This window comes from Ranitomeya variabilis, chromosome 5 (genome assembly GCF_051348905.1).
Source record: "Ranitomeya variabilis isolate aRanVar5 chromosome 5, aRanVar5.hap1, whole genome shotgun sequence".
Classification (NCBI taxonomy): Eukaryota; Metazoa; Chordata; class Amphibia; order Anura; family Dendrobatidae; genus Ranitomeya; species Ranitomeya variabilis.
The window spans coordinates 675,971,612-675,994,547 of record NC_135236.1 but is presented as its reverse complement, the minus strand read 5'-3'; the positions used below and the strand labels follow the sequence as shown (position 1 = coordinate 675,994,547).

Genomic DNA, 22,936 nt, shown 5'->3' with positions numbered 1-22,936 from the left:
GAGGAATGTCAGCGGAAACCTGTGAGGTCACAGGGCGTCTGAAAACACTTCCCAGACAGGTAAGCGGGTTAATGAGCAAGCAACACCTGCCGCAGAGCTGACATGTAATGTTTGGGGCATTCCATAGTCTATGTACAAAGACGTGATCCTGATGTCTCATCCTCGGTGATTGATATTTCAGGAGCTCCGGGCTCTGGTTGTGTAATCCGGACACACTGTGGAAGCATGACATCATAATAAAAAACCGTAATGGATATAGTAATGGATATACTGCCCCTATGTACAAGAATATAACTACTATAATACTGCTCCTATGTACAAGAATATAACTACTATACTACTGCTCCTATATACAAGAATATAACTACTATAATACTGCTCCTATGTACAAGAATATAACTACTATAATACTGCTCCTATGTACAGGAATATAACTACTATAATACTGCCCCTATGTACAAGAATATAACTACTATAATACTGCTCCTATGTACAAGAATATAACTACTATAATACTGCTCCTATGTACAAGAATATAACTACTATAATACTGCTCCTATGTACAGGAATATAACTACTATAATACTGCCCTTATGTACAAGAATATAACTACTATAATACTGCCCCTATGTACAAGAATATAACTGCTATAATACTGCCCCTATGTACAAGAATATAACTACTATAATACTGCCCCTATGTACAAAAATATAACTACTATAATACTGCTCCTGTGTACAGGAATATAACTACTATAATACTGCCCCTATGTACAAGAATATAACTACTATAACACTGCCCCCTATGTACAAGAATATAACTACTATAATACTGCTCCTATGTACAAGAATATAACTACTATAATACTGCCCCTATGTACAAGAATATAACTACTATAATACTGCCCCTATGTACAAGAATATAACTACTATAATACTGCCCCTATGTACAAGAATATAACTACTATAATACTGCCCCTATATACAAGAATATAGCTACTATAATACTGCTCCTATGTACAGGAATATAACTACTATAATACTGCCCCCTATGTACAAGAATATAACTACTATAATACTGCTCCTATGTACAAGAATATAACTATAATACTGCTCCTATGTACAAGAATATAACTACTATAATACTGCTCCTATGTACAAGAATATAACTACTATAACACTGCCCCCTATGTACAAGAATATAACTACTATAATACTGCTCCTATGTACAAGAATATAACTACTATAATACTGCCCCTATGTACAAGAATATAACTACTATAATACTGCCCCTATGTACAAGAATATAACTACTATAATACTGCTCCTATGTACAGGAATATAACTACTATAATACTGCTCCTATGTACAGGAATATAACTACTATAATACTGCTCCTATGTACAGGAATATAACTACTATAATACTGCTCCTATGTACAAGAATATAACTACTATAATACTGCTCCTATGTACAGGAATATAACTACTATAATACTGCCCTTATGTACAAGAATATAACTACTATAATACTGCCCCTATGTACAAGAATATAACTGCTATAATACTGCCCCTATGTACAAGAATATAACTACTATAATACTGCTCCTATGTACAGGAATATAACTACTATAATACTGCTCCTATGTACAAGAATATAACTACTATAATACTGCTCCTATGTACAGGAATATAACTACTATAATACTGCTCCTATGTACAAGAATATAACTACTATAATACTGCTCCTATGTACAAGAATATAACTACTATAATACTGCCCCTATGTACAAGAATATAACTACTATAATACTGCTCCTATGTACAAGAATATAACTATAATACTGCTCCTATGTACAAGAATATAACTACTATAATACTGCTCCTATGTACAAGAATATAACTACTATAATACTGCTCCTATGTACAAGAATATAACTATAATACTGCTCCTATGTACAAGAATATAACTACTATAATACTGCTCCTATGTACAAGAATATAACTATAATACTGCTCCTATGTACAAGAATATAACTACTATAATACTGCTCCTATGTACAGGAATATAACTACTATAATACTGCCCCCTATGTACAAGAATATAACTACTATAATACTGCTCCTATGTACAAGAATATAACTATAATACTGCTCCTATGTACAAGAATATAACTACTATAATACTGCTCCTATGTACAAGAATATAACTACTATAACACTGCCCCCTATGTACAAGAATATAACTACTATAATACTGCTCCTATGTACAAGAATATAACTACTATAATACTGCTCCTATGTACAAGAATATAACTACTATAATACTGCTCCTATGTACAAGAATATAACTACTATAATACTGCTCCTATGTACAGGAATATAACTACTATAATACTGCCCTTATGTACAAGAATATAACTACTATAATACTGCCCATATGTACAAGAATATAACTACTATAATACTGCCCCTATGTACAAGAATATAACTACTATAATACTGCCCCTATGTACAAGAATATAACTACTATAATACTGCTCCTGTGTACAGGAATATAACTACTATAATACTGCCCCTATGTACAAGAATATAACTACTATAACACTGCCCCCTATGTACAAGAATATAACTACTATAATACTGCTCCTATGTACAAGAATATAACTACTATAATACTGCCCCTATGTACAAGAATATAACTACTATAATACTGCCCCTATGTACAAGAATATAACTACTATAATACTGCCCCTATGTACAAGAATATAACTACTATAATACTGCCCCTATATACAAGAATATAACTACTATAATACTGCTCCTATGTACAGGAATATAACTACTATAATACTGCCCCCTATGTACAAGAATATAACTACTATAATACTGCTCCTATGTACAAGAATATAACTATAATACTGCTCCTATGTACAAGAATATAACTACTATAATACTGCTCCTATGTACAAGAATATAACTACTATAACACTGCCCCCTATGTACAAGAATATAACTACTATAATACTGCTCCTATGTACAAGAATATAACTACTATAATACTGCCCCTATGTACAAGAATATAACTACTATAATACTGCCCCTATGTACAAGAATATAACTACTATAATACTGCTCCTATGTACAGGAATATAACTACTATAATACTGCTCCTATGTACAGGAATATAACTACTATAATACTGCTCCTATGTACAGGAATATAACTACTATAATACTGCTCCTATGTACAAGAATATAACTACTATAATACTGCTCCTATGTACAGGAATATAACTACTATAATACTGCCCTTATGTACAAGAATATAACTACTATAATACTGCCCCTATGTACAAGAATATAACTGCTATAATACTGCCCCTATGTACAAGAATATAACTACTATAATACTGCTCCTATGTACAGGAATATAACTACTATAATACTGCTCCTATGTACAAGAATATAACTACTATAATACTGCTCCTATGTACAGGAATATAACTACTATAATACTGCTCCTATGTACAAGAATATAACTACTATAATACTGCTCCTATGTACAAGAATATAACTACTATAATACTGCCCCTATGTACAAGAATATAACTACTATAATACTGCTCCTATGTACAAGAATATAACTATAATACTGCTCCTATGTACAAGAATATAACTACTATAATACTGCTCCTATGTACAAGAATATAACTACTATAATACTGCTCCTATGTACAAGAATATAACTATAATACTGCTCCTATGTACAAGAATATAACTACTATAATACTGCTCCTATGTACAAGAATATAACTATAATACTGCTCCTATGTACAAGAATATAACTACTATAATACTGCTCCTATGTACAGGAATATAACTACTATAATACTGCCCCCTATGTACAAGAATATAACTACTATAATACTGCTCCTATGTACAAGAATATAACTATAATACTGCTCCTATGTACAAGAATATAACTACTATAATACTGCTCCTATGTACAAGAATATAACTACTATAACACTGCCCCCTATGTACAAGAATATAACTACTATAATACTGCTCCTATGTACAAGAATATAACTACTATAATACTGCTCCTATGTACAAGAATATAACTACTATAATACTGCTCCTATGTACAAGAATATAACTACTATAATACTGCTCCTATGTACAGGAATATAACTACTATAATACTGCCCTTATGTACAAGAATATAACTACTATAATACTGCCCATATGTACAAGAATATAACTGCTATAATACTGCCCCTATGTACAAGAATATAACTACTATAATACTGCCCCTATGTACAAGAATATAACTACTATAATACTGCCCCTATGTACAAGAATATAACTACTATAATACTGCCCATATGTACAAGAATATAACCACTATAATACTGCCCCTATGTACAAGAATATAACTACTATAATACTGCCCCTATGTACAAGGATATAACTACTATAATACTGCCCCTATGTACAAGGATATAACTACTATAATACTGCTCCTATGTTCAAGGATATAACTACTATAATACTGCTCCTATGTACAGGAATATAACTACTATAATACTGCCCTTATGTACAAGAATATAACTACTATAATACTGCCCCTATGTACAAGAATATAACTGCTATAATACTGCCCCTATGTACAAGAATATAACTACTATAATACTGCTCCATGTACAAGAATATAACTACTATAATACTGCTCCTATGTACAAGGATATAACTACTATAATACTGCTCCTATGTACAGGAATATAACTACTATAATACTGCCCTTATGTACAAGAATATAACTACTATAATACTGCCCCTATGTACAAGAATATAACTGCTATAATACTGCCCCTATGTACAAGAATATAACTACTATAATACTGCTCCATGTACAAGAATATAACTACTATAATGCTGCTCCCCTATGTACAAGAATATAACTACTATAATACTGCCCCTATGTACAAGAATATAACTACTATAATACTGCCCCTATGTACAAGAATATAACTACTATAATACTGCCCCTATGTACAAGAATATGACTACTATAATACTGCCCATATGTACAAGAATATAACCACTATAATACTGCCCCTATGTACAAGAATATAACTACTATAATACTGCCCCTATGTACAAGAATATAACTACTATAATACTGCCCCTATGTACAAGAATATAACTACTATAATACTGCTCCTATGTACAAGAATATAACTACTATAATACTGCTCCTATGTACAAGAATATAACTACTATAATACTGCCCCTATGTACAAGAATATAACTACTATAATACTGCTCCTATGTACAAGAATATAACTACTATAATACTGCTCCTATGTACAAGAATATAACTACTATAATACTGCCCCTATGTACAAGAATATAACCACTATAATACTGCCCCTATGTACAAGAATATAACTACTATAATACTGCCCCTATGTACAAGAATATAACTACTATAATACTGCCCCTATGTACAAGAATATAACCACTATAATACTGCCCCTATGTACAAGAATATAACTACTATAATACTGCCCCTATGTACAAGAATATAACTACTATAATACTGCCCCTATGGACAAGAATATAACTACTATAATACTGCCCCTATGTACAAGAATATAACTACTATAATACTGCCCCTATGTACAAGAATATAACTACTATAATACTGCCCCTATGTACAAGAATATAACCACTATAATACTGCCCCTATGTACAAGAATATAACCACTATAATACTGCCCCTATGTACAAGAATATAACTACTATAATACTGCCCCTATGTACAAGAATATAACTACTATAATACTGCCCCTATGTACAAGAATATAACCACTATAATACTGCCCCTATGTACAAGAATATAACTACTATAATACTGCCCCTATGTACAAGAATATAACTACTATAATACTGCTCCTATGTACAAGAATATAACTACTATAATACTGCCCCTATGTACAAGAATATAACCACTATAATACTGCCCCTATGTACAAGAATATAACTACTATAATACTGCCCCTATGTACAAGAATATAACTACTATAATACTGCCCCTATGTACAAGAATATAACTACTATAATACTGCTCCTATGTACAAGAATATAACTAATATAATACTGCTCCTATGTACAAGAATATAACTACTATAATACTGCCCCTATGTACAAGAATATAACCACTATAATACTGCCCCTATGTACAAGAATATAACTACTATAATACTGCCCCTATGTACAAGAATATAACTACTATAATACTGCTCCTATGTACAAGAATATAACTACTATAATACTGCCCCTATGTACAAGAATATAACTACTATAATACTGCCCCTATGTACAAGAATATAACTACTATAATACTGCCCCTATGTACAAGAATATAACTACTATAATACTGCCCCTATGTACAAGAATATAACTACTATAATACTGCTCCTATGTACAAGAATATAACTACTATAATACTGCCCCTATGTACAAGAATATAACTACTATAATACTGCCCCTATGTACAAGAATATAACTACTATAATACTGCCCCTATGTACAAGAATATAACTACTATAATACTGCCCCTATGTACAAGACTATAACTACTATAATACTGCCCCTATGTACAAGAATATAACTACTATAATACTGCCCCTATGTACAAGAATATAACCACTATAATACTGCCCCTATGTACAAGAATATAACTACTATAATACTGCCCCTATGTGCAAGAATATAACTACTATAGTACTGCCCCTATGTACAAGAATATAACTACTATAATACTGTCCCTATGTACAAGAATATAACTACTATAATACTGCCCCTATGTACAAGAATATAACTACTATAATACTGCCCCTATGTGCAAGAATATAACTACTATAGTACTGCCCCTATGTACAAGAATATAACTACTATAATACTGTCCCTATGTACAAGAATATAACTACTATAATACTGCCCCTATGTACAAGAATATAACCACTATAATACTGCCCCTATGTGCAAGAATATAACTACTATAGTACTGCCCCTATGTACAAGAATATAACTACTATAATACTGCCCCTATGTACAAGAATATAACTACTATAATACTGCTCCTATGTACAAGAATATAACTACTATAATACTGCCCCTATGTACAAGAATATAACTACTATAATACTGCCCCTATGTACAAGAATATAACTACTATAATACTGCCCCTATGTACAAGAATATAACTACTTTAATACTGCCCCTATGTACAAGAATATAACTACTATAATACTGCCCCTATGTACAAGAATATAACTACTATAATACTGCCCCTATGTACAAGAATATAACTACTATAATACTGCCCCTATGTACAAGAATATAACTACTATAATACTGCCCCTATGTACAAGAATATAACTACTATAATACTGCTCCTATGTACAAGACTATAACTACTATAATACTGCCCCTATGTACAAGAATATAACTACTATAATACTGCCCCTATGTACAAGAATATAACCACTATAATACTGCCCCTATGTACAAGAATATAACTACTATAATACTGCCCCTATGTGCAAGAATATAACTACTATAGTACTGCCCCTATGTACAAGAATATAACTACTATAATACTGTCCCTATGTACAAGAATATAACTACTATAATACTGCCCCTATGTACAAGAATATAACTACTATAATACTGCCCCTATGTGCAAGAATATAACTACTATAGTACTGCCCCTATGTACAAGAATATAACTACTATAATACTGTCCCTATGTACAAGAATATAACTACTATAATACTGCCCCTATGTACAAGAATATAACCACTATAATACTGCCCCTATGTGCAAGAATATAACTACTATAGTACTGCCCCTATGTACAAGAATATAACTACTATAATACTGCCCCTATGTACAAGAATATAACTACTATAATACTGCTCCTATGTACAAGAATATAACTACTATAATACTGCCCCTATGTACAAGAATATAACTACTATAATACTGCCCCTATGTACAAGAATATAACTACTATAATACTGCCCCTATGTACAAGAATATAACTACTTTAATACTGCCCCTATGTACAAGAATATAACTACTATAATACTGCCCCTATGTACAAGAATATAACTACTATAATACTGCCCCTATGTACAAGAATATAACTACTATAATACTGCCCCTATGTACAAGAATATAACTACTATAATACTGCCCCTATGTACAAGAATATAACCACTATAATACTGCCCCTATGTACAAGAATATAACTACTATAATACTGCCCCTATGTGCAAGAATATAACTACTATAGTACTGCCCCTATGTACAAGAATATAACTACTATAATACTGTCCCTATGTACAAGAATATAACTACTATAATACTGCCCCTATGTACAAGAATATAACTACTATAATACTGCCCCTATGTGCAAGAATATAACTACTATAGTACTGCCCCTATGTACAAGAATATAACTACTATAATACTGTCCCTATGTACAAGAATATAACTACTATAATACTGCCCCTATGTACAAGAATATAACCACTATAATACTGCCCCTATGTGCAAGAATATAACTACTATAGTACTGCCCCTATGTACAAGAATATAACTACTATAATACTGCCCCTATGTACAAGAATATAACTACTATAATACTGCTCCTATGTACAAGAATATAACTACTATAATACTGCCCCTATGTACAAGAATATAACTACTATAATACTGCCCCTATGTACAAGAATATAACTACTATAATACTGCCCCTATGTACAAGAATATAACTACTTTAATACTGCCCCTATGTACAAGAATATAGCTACTATAATACTGCCCCTATGTACAAGAATATAACTACTATAATACTGCCCCTATGTACAAGAATATAACTACTATAATACTGCCCCTATGTACAAGAATATAACTACTATAATACTGCCCCTATGTACAAGAATATAACTACTATAATACTGCCCCTATGTACAAGAATTGGAGTATGTTGTGTTGTCTGCAGCAGGTTTCCTTGTAGAACCTGATCCCTTTCTGCCCCTATTATCTTATCAGTTCAGGAATCCATTAGACCCTCATCTCTTCTAGAGAACATCCCCTAATGGATGGGGATAGATGACCTATAACAAGGTCACTCTGGTCAAAGATTGTTTATCTAAAATGATTGATAGGAGGATTTGCAAGTTGCAGCAAGATAAAACCCAAAGATATCTGCAAGGATGTTTTGGAGAGACTTAAAGGGATAGTTGTCTTAAAGAAACATTCCTTTATTTTTGTGGCAATTGAAAATAATGATCTTGGATCCTTTTACCAATCAGTGTGCTCACTTGTGTTGGGACGACCTTAATTTAGCCTTTTTTAGACTTACAACAGTATAAACAGCACACAGCTTGTGCGACACGTTGACACTGTAAGGCTGCGTGTCCACGTTCAGGATGGCCGGCGGTATCGCCGGAGCGGCGAAGCCGCTCAGCGCTAAGCCCCGCCCCCTTCTGGGATACGATGATGCCGGATGTGTTAACTGTACACATCCGGGATCATCGCCCCCCTCCCATAGGGCCCTGTGATATGCCTTGCGGGGACGCTGCGTCCCCGCAAGGTGAACGGACATGCTGCGATCTGAAAAGACGCGCAGCATGTCCGGAGTCGCAGGGCCGCCGCGTGCGGGTTTCCACGCATAGTGGAGACGGGGTTTCAAAAAATCCCCTCCACTATGCTGGAACATCTGGACGCTGCGTGTTTGACGCTGCAGCTCTGCGCAGCGTCAAACAAGCAGCGTTTACTGACCGTGGACACACACCCTAAGGCGGTATTACATATGGTCAGTATGGTCCTGGTACATGAGTACTGTTATTTACAGGTATTGCTTGACTGTATTACATGAGGACTGTGTAACCCTAATATTTGTATGGTAGGGACTAATATCTGATTTCAAAATAGGGCTATTACATGGGCACAGGAAAACTTTTTAATTTTTCTAATGTGTTTTTCAACTCTTCCAGCTTATCAGCAATCTGTTGGATCAGCAAACTTGTCTTATATATAGTCACCAGGAGAACCGTGTATTCATAGTATAATACTGCCCCTATGTACAAGAATATAACTACTATAATACTGCCCCCTATGTACAAGAATATAACTACTATAATACTGCCCCTATGTACAAGAATATAACTACTATAATACTGCTCCTATGTACAAGAATATAACTACTATAATACTGCCCCTATGTACAAGAATATAACTACTATAATACTGCCGCTATGTACAAGAATATAACTACTATAATACTGCTCCTATGTACAAGAATATAACTACTATAATACTGCCCCTATGTACAAGAATATAACTACTATAATACTGCCTCTATGTACAAGAATATAACTACTATAATACTGCCCCTATGTACAGGAATATAACTACTATAATACTGCTCCTATGTACAAGTATATAACTACTATAATACTGCCCCTATGTACAAGAATATAACTACTATAATACTGCTCCTATGTACAAGAATATAACTACTATAATACTGCCCCTATGTACAAGAATATAACTACTATAATACTGCTCCTATGTACAAGAATATAACTACTATAATACTGCTCCCTATGTGCAAGAATATAACTACTATAATACTGACCCCTATGTACAAGAATATAACTACTATAATACTGCCTCCTATGTACAAGAATATAACGACTATAATGCTGCCCCCTATGTACAAGAATATAACTGCTATAATACTGCCCCTATGTACAAGAATATAACTACTATAATACTGCCCCTATGTACAAGAATATAACTACTATAATACTGCCCCTATGTACAAGAATATAACTACTATAATACTGCCGCTATATACAAGAATATAACTACTATAATACTGCCGCTATATACAAGAATATAACTACTATAATACTGCTCCTATGTACAAGAATATAACTACTATAATACTGCCCCTATGTACAATAATATAACTACTATAATACTGCTCCTATGTACAAGAATATAACTACTATAATACTGCCCCTATGTACAAGAATATAACTACTATAATACTGCCGCTATATACAAGAATATAACTACTATAATACTGCCCCTATGTACAAGAATATAACTACTATAATACTGCTCCTATGTACAAGAATATAACTACTATAATACTGCCCCTATGTACAATAATATAACTACTATAATACTGCTCCTATGTACAAGAATATAACTACTATAATACTGCCCCTATGTACAAGAATATAACTACTATAATACTGCCCCCTATGTACAATAATATAACTACTATAATACTGTCCCCTATGTACAAGAATATAACTACTATAATACTGCCGCTATATACAAGAATATAACTACTATAATACTGCCGCTATGTACAAGAATATAACTACTATAATACTGCTCCTATGTACAAGAATATAACTACTATAATACTGCCCCTATGTACAAGAATATAACTACTATAATACTGCTCCTATGTAGAAGAATATAACTACTATAATACTGCCCCTATGTACAGGAATATAACTACTATAATACTGCTCCTATGTAGAAGAATATAACTACTATAATACTGCCCCTATGTACAGGAATATAACTACTATAATACTGCTCCTATGTAGAAGAATATAACTACTATAATACTGCTCCTATGTACAAGAATATAACTATTATAATAATGCTCCCCTATGTATAGGATTATTACTGCTATACAACTGCCTCTATGTTTTTGTTTCTGTTACGTCATTCCTTCTCCCTGTTGTTCCCTGTGCGGTAGGAATATGAGCTCGGCTGGGCCGGAGGGCAGGAAGGCTTTGCGGGATTGTGACGGCCTCATTGATTCGCTGGTGTATTATATCAGTCGGAGTGTTGCGGACTATAAACCTGATGACCGGGTAAGTTAATGGCGTCCGTGTTGGTTGTCAGCCAGGCTTTGGAGCAGTGGATACGTGGGTGGTGCATAACATACCGCTATAATATGATCACTTGTGTTGGGGTCTTCCAGGCTACAGAGAACGCCGTGTGCATATTACACAACCTGTCCTACCAGCTGGAGTCGGAGGTGCCCACCAGGTACAGCCACAACTTCCACTCACTGAACCAGGACTCCACCCAAAGCGAGTCCAACATCGGCTGTTTCGGCTCGCGGAGCAGGAAGCTGAAGGAGGTAGGAGGCCGCAATTTGCAGTTAAAAATCTCCCGTTTTGTGTATACAGCCCCCATGCAGGTGTCTTAATGATTATAAAACACGTGTGTAGAGAAGACGAGTGGAGGAAAGCGTGACTGCGGGATCTGACTACAGAAAGATGGCTTGTAGTCTGTAACTATGGCGATGCATGGATCTGTGGAGGAGCTGTGTACACAAAACGGGAGGTTATTTTTACATTACTGATTGGAAAATAAAACTGTTCCTTCCGCCCCCAGGACTGGAGAGATGTCCCTATTGCGGAGGAGACCAGTAACCCCCGGGGGATGGAATGTTTATGGAGCTCCAAACTGGTGCGGCTCTACCTGTCACTCATCGCAAAAAGCACCCGAAATTACACCCAGGAGGCGTCACTGGGCTCCCTGCAGAACCTCACGGCTGGAAGTGGGCCGGTAAGTGCCGGGTGGTCAAAAGTATCTAATCCCGTCATGTGTGATACGGCCTGCTGAGCCGTGTATCTAATCCTATCCCGTGTGATACCGCTGTCCCGCTGTATACTCCTGCTGTAGCCCCAGCCCTGAGTCCTCCTGAATCCTCTGCGCTGCTGTTATCGGAGCTTCAAAAAACCATAAAACGAGTTTCCTCTGAGAGAAGGAACATAAATCACAGAGAGGAAGGAGAAGCTCCGACCATAAACATGCAGACGTGCCGCATCATACAGCATGAGAAGCTGCAACATTATCTGCTACGACATAGGCTTTATCTGTATGAAGTGATGTGGAGCGTGCTGGTATAACCTGGGCATCTCCTGTATATAATTATATATGTACAGGCGGTATAACCTGGGCATCTCCTGTATATAGTTATATATGTACAGTCGGTATAACCTGGGTATCTCCTATATATAATTATATATGTACAGCTGGTGTAACCTGGGCATCTCCTGTATATAATTATATATGTACAGCTAGTATAACCTGGGCACTCCTGTATATAATTATATATGTACAGCTGGTATAACCCGGGCATCTCCTGTATATAATTATATATGTACAGCTGGTATAACCTGGGCATCTCCTGTATATAGTTATATATGTACAGCTGGTATAACCTGGGCATCTCCTGTATATAATTATATATGTACAGGCGGTATAACCTGGGCATCTCCTGTATATAGTTATATATGTACAGTCGGTATAACCCGGGCATCTCCTGTATATAATTATATATGTACAGCTGGTATAACCTGGGCATCTCCTGTATATAATTATGTATGTACAGCTGGTATAACATGGGCATCTCCTGTATATAATTATATATGTACAGCTGGTATAACCTGGGCATCTCCTGTATATAATTATATATGTACAGCTGGTATAACCTGGGCATCTCCTGTATATAATTATATATGTACAGCTGGTATAACCCGGGCATCTCCTGTATATAATTATATATGTACAGCCGGTATAACCTGGGTATCTCCTGTATATAATTATATATGTACAGCCGTTATAACCTGGGTATCTCCTGTATATAATTATATATGTACAGCTGGTATAACCCGGGCATCTCCTGTATATAATTATATATGTACAGCCGTTATAACCTGGGTATCTCCTGTATATAATTATATATGTACAGCCGTTATAACCTGGGTATCTCCTGTATATAATTATATATGTACAGCTGGTATAACCTGGGCATCTCCTGTATATAATTATATATGTACAGCCGTTATAACCTGGGTATCTCCTGTATATAATTATATATGTACAGCTGGTATAACCCGGGCATCTCCTGTATATAATTATATATGTACAGCTGGTATAACCCGGGCATCTCCTGTATATAATTATATATGTACAGCCGTTATAACCTGGGTATCTCCTGTATATAATTATATATGTACAGCCGGTATAACCTGGGCATCTCCTGTATATAATTATATATGTACAGCTGGTATAACCTGGGTATCTCCTGTATATAATTATATATGTACAGCCGGTATAACCTGGGCATTTCCTGTATATAATTATATATGTACAGCTGGTATAACCTGGGCATCTCCTGTATATAATTATATATGTACAGCCGGTATAACCTGGGCATTTCCTGTATATAATTATATATGTACAGCCGGTATAACCTGGACATCTCCTGTATATAATTATATATGTACAGCCGGTATAACCTGGGCATCTCCTGTATATAATTATATACTGTGTCTACACCAGGTGTAAGTTATATACCATCTTGTATATAGTGAGAGTGACTATGCTGCTATAACCTGGGCATGTTCCCTCTGACATTCCTGAGCCTTGCTGTGCGGGTGGGGAATGTTTACCTCCTGTCATTCTGGTTTTGACCTCTGCCACTGACATTTGGATGTTACCTTATCCTAAATTCCAGGCTGAGGTGCACACAGGGTGGTACTCTCTGGTACAGGGGGGTCTGCATTTTGTCAGCAGCTGCATTGCCCAACCCAAAATGTGAGAGCAGAGTTACCAACCCTTTCCATAAATCTTAGCCAAGTGTGTACATAACCCAGAAATACCAAACCCAAATTATATGTCTTTTTTTGTTTTGAGTGTTCTTGACTTGGTTGATTAAGATTCTCAATGTGGCTGTAATGTTTTGGACAGGTTCCACTCTCCGTGGCTCAGACTATCGTCCAGAGGGAAAATGGCCTCCAACACATCCGGAACATGTTGTTCGCCAATGACCCCGGTGTAAAGAGAACGACTGTTTCACTCCTGCGGAACCTGTCCCGTAATGCCTCCCTACAGAATGAGATTGGTTAGTACCACTGACAATACCTTCGGCACCAGGAGAAACAAAGGTCCAGACATGATAGACTCAACACGGCCCATGCTTGTTTCCATTAATGGAAGACCATGTTTGGCCAAGTTCATAGACCTTAAGTTATTGGTGGATCCTACCAATTGTCTAAACTCTAAGGCCAGTTTTAGGGTCATTAATTCATCTTCATTCTTTATTTTCCAACAGCCAGGGTATTAATGTCCGACCTGGTGACTACACTACCCGACTGTGTACCAGACTCCAACATTGCGATGGAGACTTCGGCATCAATCTGCTACATACTGAACAACCTAATCTGCAACAGCTCTAACAACGCCAAGATGCTGCTCTCAAACGGGGGCATCCGGAAGCTCGTTGATATCAGCAACAGTGACAGGTGAGCCAAGATGGAATCCCATCAATGAGTTAGGCGCATACTTGCAAATTGGGGTCAGGAGTAGGTTGGTAGATGTCCTTTCTGGAAGTTTCCGTCACTCTTTGGGGGAAAGTTGACCCACTTTGATGTGTAGACCCAAGTCAGGATGAGGGACACCAAAGCTCTTTCTAGGCTTTCTAAGGGCTAACATCATGCTGGTCTAAGGTCCAACTTGGTTAACCATTCTTTGAGCAAAATTATGGTCCAATCACGATTCCTTATGTCCAGCAGGTCTCTGGTCAAAAAACTGAAAAAATATTTACCCTTTCATTTTTTCTGTCCTCATTATTAGCGGTATGATTACGAAGACTGGAAAAGCGGCTTCCCTCGTGCTCTACAACATGTGGTACCACCAGGATCTTCACAGCGCTTACAAGAAGGTAAGACCAGTTGGGGTTAATGCAATTCCCATACCCAGTCGAACCTCCTGGAGTAGGCCCCGTACTATAATCTTCATCTACGGCCAATATATAAATTCAAAAGTTTCATATAAAACCTCAAAACTCTCACCAAGATGGGTCCCTTACCTGTATTCCCCTTGACAGGACCAAGATCACCTGACACTGTGCCAACTAATTTGGCTTTGGTAGGACATTGATGTAGTCATCGTGAACCCTTGGCTCTTTATTGTGGCCATTTCTCCACTTTTAATGAGATTGTCTTAACCATCTTCTATTTCCAACCCACCAGGCAATGTATAAGAAGACAGATTTTGTCAACCCCAGGACTTCAAAGGCTCACTATTCCCTGTGAGAAGACCGCACCACCCTGGAGGATTATTATTAAGCTTACACAGGTTTTTTTTGTACCCCCCAATCTCCTGTTAATGGACTAAAACAACAAAAAAAAGAGACAACTTACCACATTATCCACAATTCCGCTTACTGCCTTATTGATACCTTTTAACAAACTCTTTTCTTGGGCTATTGCATTGGGAAAGTTTGTGCAACGGACTCATTGGACTGGAAAACTCAGGACTTTATTGGGATTTTCCTATTTTCCCTCCCTTTTTTTGTTTTTGGAATTTTGCGTCAACCCAAGGAATTTTTTTTTTGCAACCAAATATCGAAACTTTGTAGGTTTTATCGATGATCTCATCCTAGGTTATGGTCAAAGACCAAAGTCATTAAGTGACTTGGACAAGCATGTTTTGCATTCACCATGGGCGAAAATTGGCCACATGGAAAGAAACGAGTTGGGTCCAATATTGTCACCCTAACATGTGGTCCTCAACCATGATCTACCCACCTGTGAAGGTCAACACTTATGTGACCTCTTGGCAAGATAACCACAACCCATTGACTGAGCAAAAACCTCTAATTTGGGACCTTATCTTGAGATAACACTTTCTTCTGGAAGCTTATGCTCCCAAACCAGTGAGATCTTTCTATGGCCAAACTGATTTTTAATTAATCTGTAATGAAAGTTGGTTCCACTATGGTGAACCAAGACTGAACTCCAAAAGTCTCTCTCCCAAAAAAGTTTTCGAGCTGACATATAAGTATAAAGGATTAGTAAGTGTAAGAAGGACCTGCCATGAGAACTCATAGAAACAAAAAAAAAGAACCTCCTGGATCCTGGTACTAATCGTGAGAGTCTATGGAGATAAGGAGCAGAAAACTGGATTTCATGATGGAAATTTCGAGAATTGGATGGTTTCAGCAATAACCCTCAACTTTGGCTTGCCCACATGAACTTTTGTAACCCAAGTAGAAATTGTGTTTAGCTGTTGTTGTTTTTTATTAATGCTTAGTAAGTTTTTGAAATGTCAATTTATGTTTGGGCAGGACATGTGTACCATTGGGTAGGACCCCAAAGCTGCAATGGGGCCCATAGAGAATGGAGAACAGGCGGTCTTCTACTTTGAAGAACCAGAACTGGAAATGGGATGCAAAGCTAAGCGCCACGACGCCCTACTCTACTCTGACCCTTTAGATAAGGGGGTCATTATTGGTTTTGAATTGGTGGTGTAAATGTGGGACCTCCTCCAAATATTAGTCCATAACACCCCTGGAGGGCCCATAGATATTTGACTACCTAAGTCCCGATCCCTCCTAGGCGAGAAGGACAATTATAGCTTTTAGGAGTCCTTGCAAGTGGACCTTCCATTGCAGCTGCCCCCCATGGTACACATTCCCTTGGATGGTGGCAATTTAAGGATGGGCATCTTTGAATTATTGATCACACGCTTGGGTTGTGGAAAAGCATTCGGCCTCTCCTGCCACCGCTCGTAGGACAGTCACCGCCGGTGCCGGGCAAGCTCCATATATTGTAGGTCTCACGTGTTTGACGCTTGTGATTGTTTTTTATTTTTGGGCAGTTTTATTGCATTTTTGTAACATCGCTTTATTGGGAGCACCTGATCCATTCAGACGTTTTACCGATATAAAGAGATATAAAACTCAAGATGTGGCTTGGTGTCCGAAAAGTGAATCATGGAAGGAGGGAGACTTCTAAGTAATCAGCCCCCAAAATATTCCATGTTGACTACAACTTTGCTCCTCATCTTGCAGTGGGGTCTGGCCAGTGGTGGACAACCACTTTTATTTCTCTACAATATACACTGTTCCCTCTAACATCAATTGTAAAATACAACATGCCCCCTAAAATTGATTATAAAATAAACTAAGTACACCCCCAAAACAAATGTCAATGCCACTGAGCCTCCAGAATATATTAAAACCACTGTGCCACAAAATACATAACCACTGTGCCTCCAGAAGAAATGATAACCAATGTGCCCTAAGTAAATAACCACTGTTCCCCCAGAATATATTATATAACCACTGTGCCCCAGAATAAATGATAATAACCACTGTGCCCCAGAACATATTATAATCACTGTGCCCTAAGTAAATAATATCCACTGTGCCCCCTGAATATATTATAATATCCACTGTGCCCCAGAATAAATAATAACCACTGTGTCCCCAGAGTGCATTATAATAACCACTGTGCCCTAAGTAAATATTCACCGTGTCCCCTGAATATTTCATAATAACCACTGTGCCATAAGTAAATAATATCCATTGTGTCACCTAAATATATTATAATAACCGCTATGTCCCCAGAATATATTATAACCACAGTGTCCCCAGAACTGCTGTGCCCCCAAGTAAATAATAACCACTGTGCTCCAGAATACATTATAACCACTGTTCCCCCACAATACATTATAATAACCACTATGCCCCCGAGTAAATAATAACCGCTGTGCCCCACAATACTTTATAACCACCATGCCGGTTCGGCCTTTCCTGGCCAGCCTGGCTCCTTCTTTAGGACGCCAGCGGTGGTACGAGGTCATGACACCACCGTCTTTTTTTTTTTCCCACAGGAGCCAGAAGAAGCTGGACCATATCAAAAGTGAATGCGGGGTGGTGCAGTGAGCAGAGGCGCCCCTTGCATTCCCTCAGGAATAGATTGGTCAACAGCATTTTTGGTGCCAAAGATGTTTAATCGAATTTAGGGTATTTTTGGGGTGCTGATTCTGAATATGTCATCAGTTTTGCCAGATTGGCTCAAGTTTTTGAGATTTTTGGTATCTTATTTATAGCACTTGTTGGTAAATGCGACGCATCATCTCATTAATTTCTTTGGATTAGTACTTGAACTGAGCAGTTCTCAATATAGTTTTGTGTTAATTAGTGTTCTAAAAGTTTGTTCATAGCTTGATTTTTGCACTAGCTTTATGTTGTTGTCTGTTTTCCAGTGAAAAGCATGAACTCATCAAGAAGAAGTTGTCTTAACGATCCAGACTCATTCTGTTACATTTGTGGTGAATACACACTGCCAAAACATAGAAGAAACATAACAGACTTCGTAAAAAAAGTGTATTTTGCCTATTTTGGGGTTATGCTTGGGGACCAAGACAAGTTTTGGGCACCACACATAGTGTGCAAAGCATGTATCGAATTATTACGAAAATGGAGCAAAGGACAAAGAAAAAGCTTCAAATTTGGTGTTCCAATGGTGTGGAGAGAGCCAAAAAATCATCATGATGACTGTTATTTCTGTGCAGTGCAAGTGCAAGGATTCAATAAGCATAAGAAACGAAAATGGGAGTAACATGGAATCTGCAAGAAGGCCTGTCCCTCATTGTGAAGATGTGCCTGTACCTGTGTTTACCAGAAATAACATTATCATGATGATTTTTTGGCTCTCTCCACACCATTGGAACACCAAATTTGAAGCTTTTTCTTTGTCCTTTGCTCCATTTTCGTAATAATTCGATACATGCTATGCACGCTATGTGTGGTGCCCAAAACTTGTCTTGGTCCCCAAGCATAACCCCAAAATAGGCAAAATACACTTTTTTTACGAAGTCTGTTATGTTTCTTCTATGTTTTGGCAGTGTGTATTCACCACAAATGTAACAGAATGAGTCTGGATCGTTAAGACAACTTCTTCTTGATGAGTTCATGCTTTTCACTGGAAAACAGACAACAACATAAAGTTAGTGCAAAAATCAAGCTATGAACAAACTTTTAGAACACTAATTAACACAAAACTATATTGAGAACTGCTCAGTTCAAGTACTAATCCAAAGAAATTAATGAGATGATGCGTCGCATTTACCAACAAGTGCTATAAATAAGATACCAAAAATCTCAAAAACTTGAGCCAATCTGGCAAAACTGATGACATATTCAGAATCAGCACCCCAAAAATACCCTAAATTCATTAAAATATTTTGGACACCAGAAAAAAAATTTTTTTTTGTTGACCTGTGTTATTTTTCTTTTTTTCAGGGGCCTCCCCATCTCAGCGGTGCCAATCCCAAGCCCTTCTTCCCACCGGCGTCACCCGCGCCGGTACATGTGCCCCTGTCGGTTTGTCTGGCGGGCTCACACAATACATCCCGGCGCGCCCTCCGCTCCTGCTACACGAGACGACGAGGAGGAGAAAGTGAACAATAGCGCAGCTGGAAAAAACCGCCAGCGACAAGCAGCGAGACGTTACAGGAATGCGCCACACAAAAGCTGTTTCCACAAGTGACTCAGTGGTAATTCTCCCTCACAATGAACGGCATCAGCAAGATCACCGAGCCGTCCCCACACAACAGCGCCCTTAAAGGGACCCCGACACGGCTTATTTACTTTATATCAAGGGGGTAAACATTCAGAGAGTCACTGAACCAGGAAAATAAAAGCCGCAAAATCAACAAAAATGGATGAGAAAATCCTTAGCTTCTCGAGATTCAGTGCGACTCCTACTCCGATCACATCCAAAGCTGCATTCAACTTTTATGTTGAATTGTGGAATTTTTGCTTTGTGTTTTTGTTTTTTTTACAACCCACGCCTGCGGCGATTTTTTTTACTTTCTCCTTCTGCGGCGGACGGATCGCGTGTCAGAAAGTTTATTTCCAGAACAATTCATCTTTGACAATACAAAAAAACCCCTACAAGACACGACCGCCCTTCATTAGCGCTGAACCTTCAGGTCGGTGTAAGTCGTAAATCCGCGGTAATGCTTTAAAGTGGTAATTAGCGCAAGAAAAAAAAGGCACCGTGACAGCCTAAAGGGACTCTCCACTGTGGGAAACTTTTATTTTTTTAGAAGAGACCGTGGTAATAAGCAAGCGACAGAGTTTCACTGAGATCAACAGTGATCAGGTAAATTTAGTAAAGTTCAATTCTTCTACACTGCCCCCGCAGGAAAATCAAGGCATTACAAGCTGTCTATTATAATATGCAGGTTGATTCCTCAAAATAGGAGTTGTGGTGGGACCCAATTGAAAAATATCTAAAAAAAAACCCCTCTAAATCAGATTCCCCCTTTAAATATTCACAAACTTTACCTGGATTTAAAGGATCTTTTATGCAGTGGCTGCACTTCTTTTTTTGCCCTATGGGTGGTACTGCAGCTCCATTTATGATTAGAAAGTAGTTGCAGTACCGGAGACAGCCTGAAGATAAGGGGGCGCTGTTTCTGGGGAGGGGGTAGGGAATACTTAAAAAAAAAATAAAAATTTAAGACAAGTTTGGACAACTGGACATAGGACGTCTCGGGGGTGTATATTATTTTGGGGAAAATGGCCTTTAACATGGAGTAATAAAAACCATTCTGTCTGCGGTCTCCAATCGTAGACACTGATGTGACTCTCTGAGTTTTGGAAATTTGAGTACCTGTGAGCAAAAATAAATAGTGTCTAGGCCGAAGGACTGGAGGAACCTGTTCCTGACAATAGAGTCCTATTCCTCTTCAGGCCGTCCGCTAATTCCAGATTACTGCCATGGCCAAGATACACAGGACACCCGCCGGGGCTACGATTACACAGAGATCCTTCCAAAAACCCATCAGAACACACTCGGGGAGTTGTAAACAGTCAGCACTATCCTCATTGTGTACTGATCCAGAGTTACAGTACTCTCCAAACACACCCAAAGCTGCATCCAGAGTCCTACTGGATTACAGTCAGCTCTCAGGATCTGCGCCGAGCATGGAATGAACTGCACAATGAACAAGGAGCAGCCAGCTGAAGTATGAATGCAGCTCTGCAGGATCCAAATATATTATTTATTAACTTACTCAAGTCACATCCAAAGCTGCAGATTCCTTCAAGTACATTGTGGGAGCTTTGATGACATCTACACGGTCAAAAGCAGCTTTAGAGGTGACTGGAGTCTAAACTTTGAAAAGAAAATTCTCTTCACCTCAGGCAGAAAAAAAAAATCATTCATGTTCAGAATTCACACATTTCAGCTGATTGATAGACATAAAGGTCACCATGAAGGATGAAAGTATTTTTATTTTTTTCATTAAGACTCGACAATGTTCAAGAGTAGAACCATGCAACTCTGGGAGGAGCAAGTGCCCTGAGGGGAGATCTAGATGTAACAGTGATGGTGCAGTTCTGAGAGGCCGTAATTTGTTACAGCCTTCAGTGTTAGTTTTGTTTTTATTAATAAAGTTCATTTTGAGCATGTCCTTCACAAAGTCATATAGGGTTAGTTGTGAAACAGTTAGTTCTTAAAGTTGGCAAGTAGACGAAAAGGGTACCTCATCTTGAAGACAACGTGTAGCTCAGTGATGGACCTAGTCTTGAAGACAAAGTGTAGATCAGTGGGGAACCTAGTTTTGAAGACAACATGTAGACCAGTGGTGGTCCTCGTCTTGAAGACGACGTATAGACCAGTGGTGGACTTCGTCTTGAAGACGACTTGTAGACCAGTGGTGGACCTTGTCTCGAAGACAAGGTGTAAATCAGTGGTGGACCTCATCTTGAAGACATGTAGACCAGTGGTGTACTTCGTCTTGAAGACGACGTGTAGACTAGTGGTGGAGACCTCGTCATGAAGATAATGTGTAGACCAGTGGTGGACCTCGTCTTGAAGATGACTTGTAGACCAGTGGTGGACCTCATCTCGAAGACGTCGTGCAGATCAGTGGTGGACCTCGTCTTGAAGACATGTAGACCAGTGGTGGACCTCGTTTTGAAGACATGTAGACCAGTGGTAGA

At 37.5% G+C, this 22,936-nt stretch overlaps 1 protein-coding gene across 1 annotated transcript in view; it reads left to right on the top strand.

Annotated features, from left to right (window-relative positions):
* Positions 1 to 17,879, top strand: part of PKP2 (plakophilin 2) — a 56,155-nt gene extending 38,276 nt beyond the window's left edge. The window contains exons 7-13 of the mRNA XM_077266891.1: positions 11,870 to 11,987; positions 12,098 to 12,259; positions 12,517 to 12,690; positions 14,881 to 15,034; positions 15,245 to 15,434; positions 15,766 to 15,853; positions 16,164 to 17,879. Of these exons, the coding sequence (XP_077123006.1) occupies positions 11,870 to 11,987; positions 12,098 to 12,259; positions 12,517 to 12,690; positions 14,881 to 15,034; positions 15,245 to 15,434; positions 15,766 to 15,853; positions 16,164 to 16,226 (949 nt within the window). The 3' untranslated portion in view covers positions 16,227 to 17,879. The remainder of the gene's footprint in view (positions 1 to 11,869; positions 11,988 to 12,097; positions 12,260 to 12,516; positions 12,691 to 14,880; positions 15,035 to 15,244; positions 15,435 to 15,765; positions 15,854 to 16,163) is intronic.
* Positions 17,880 to 22,936: the final 5,057 nt, after the last annotated feature.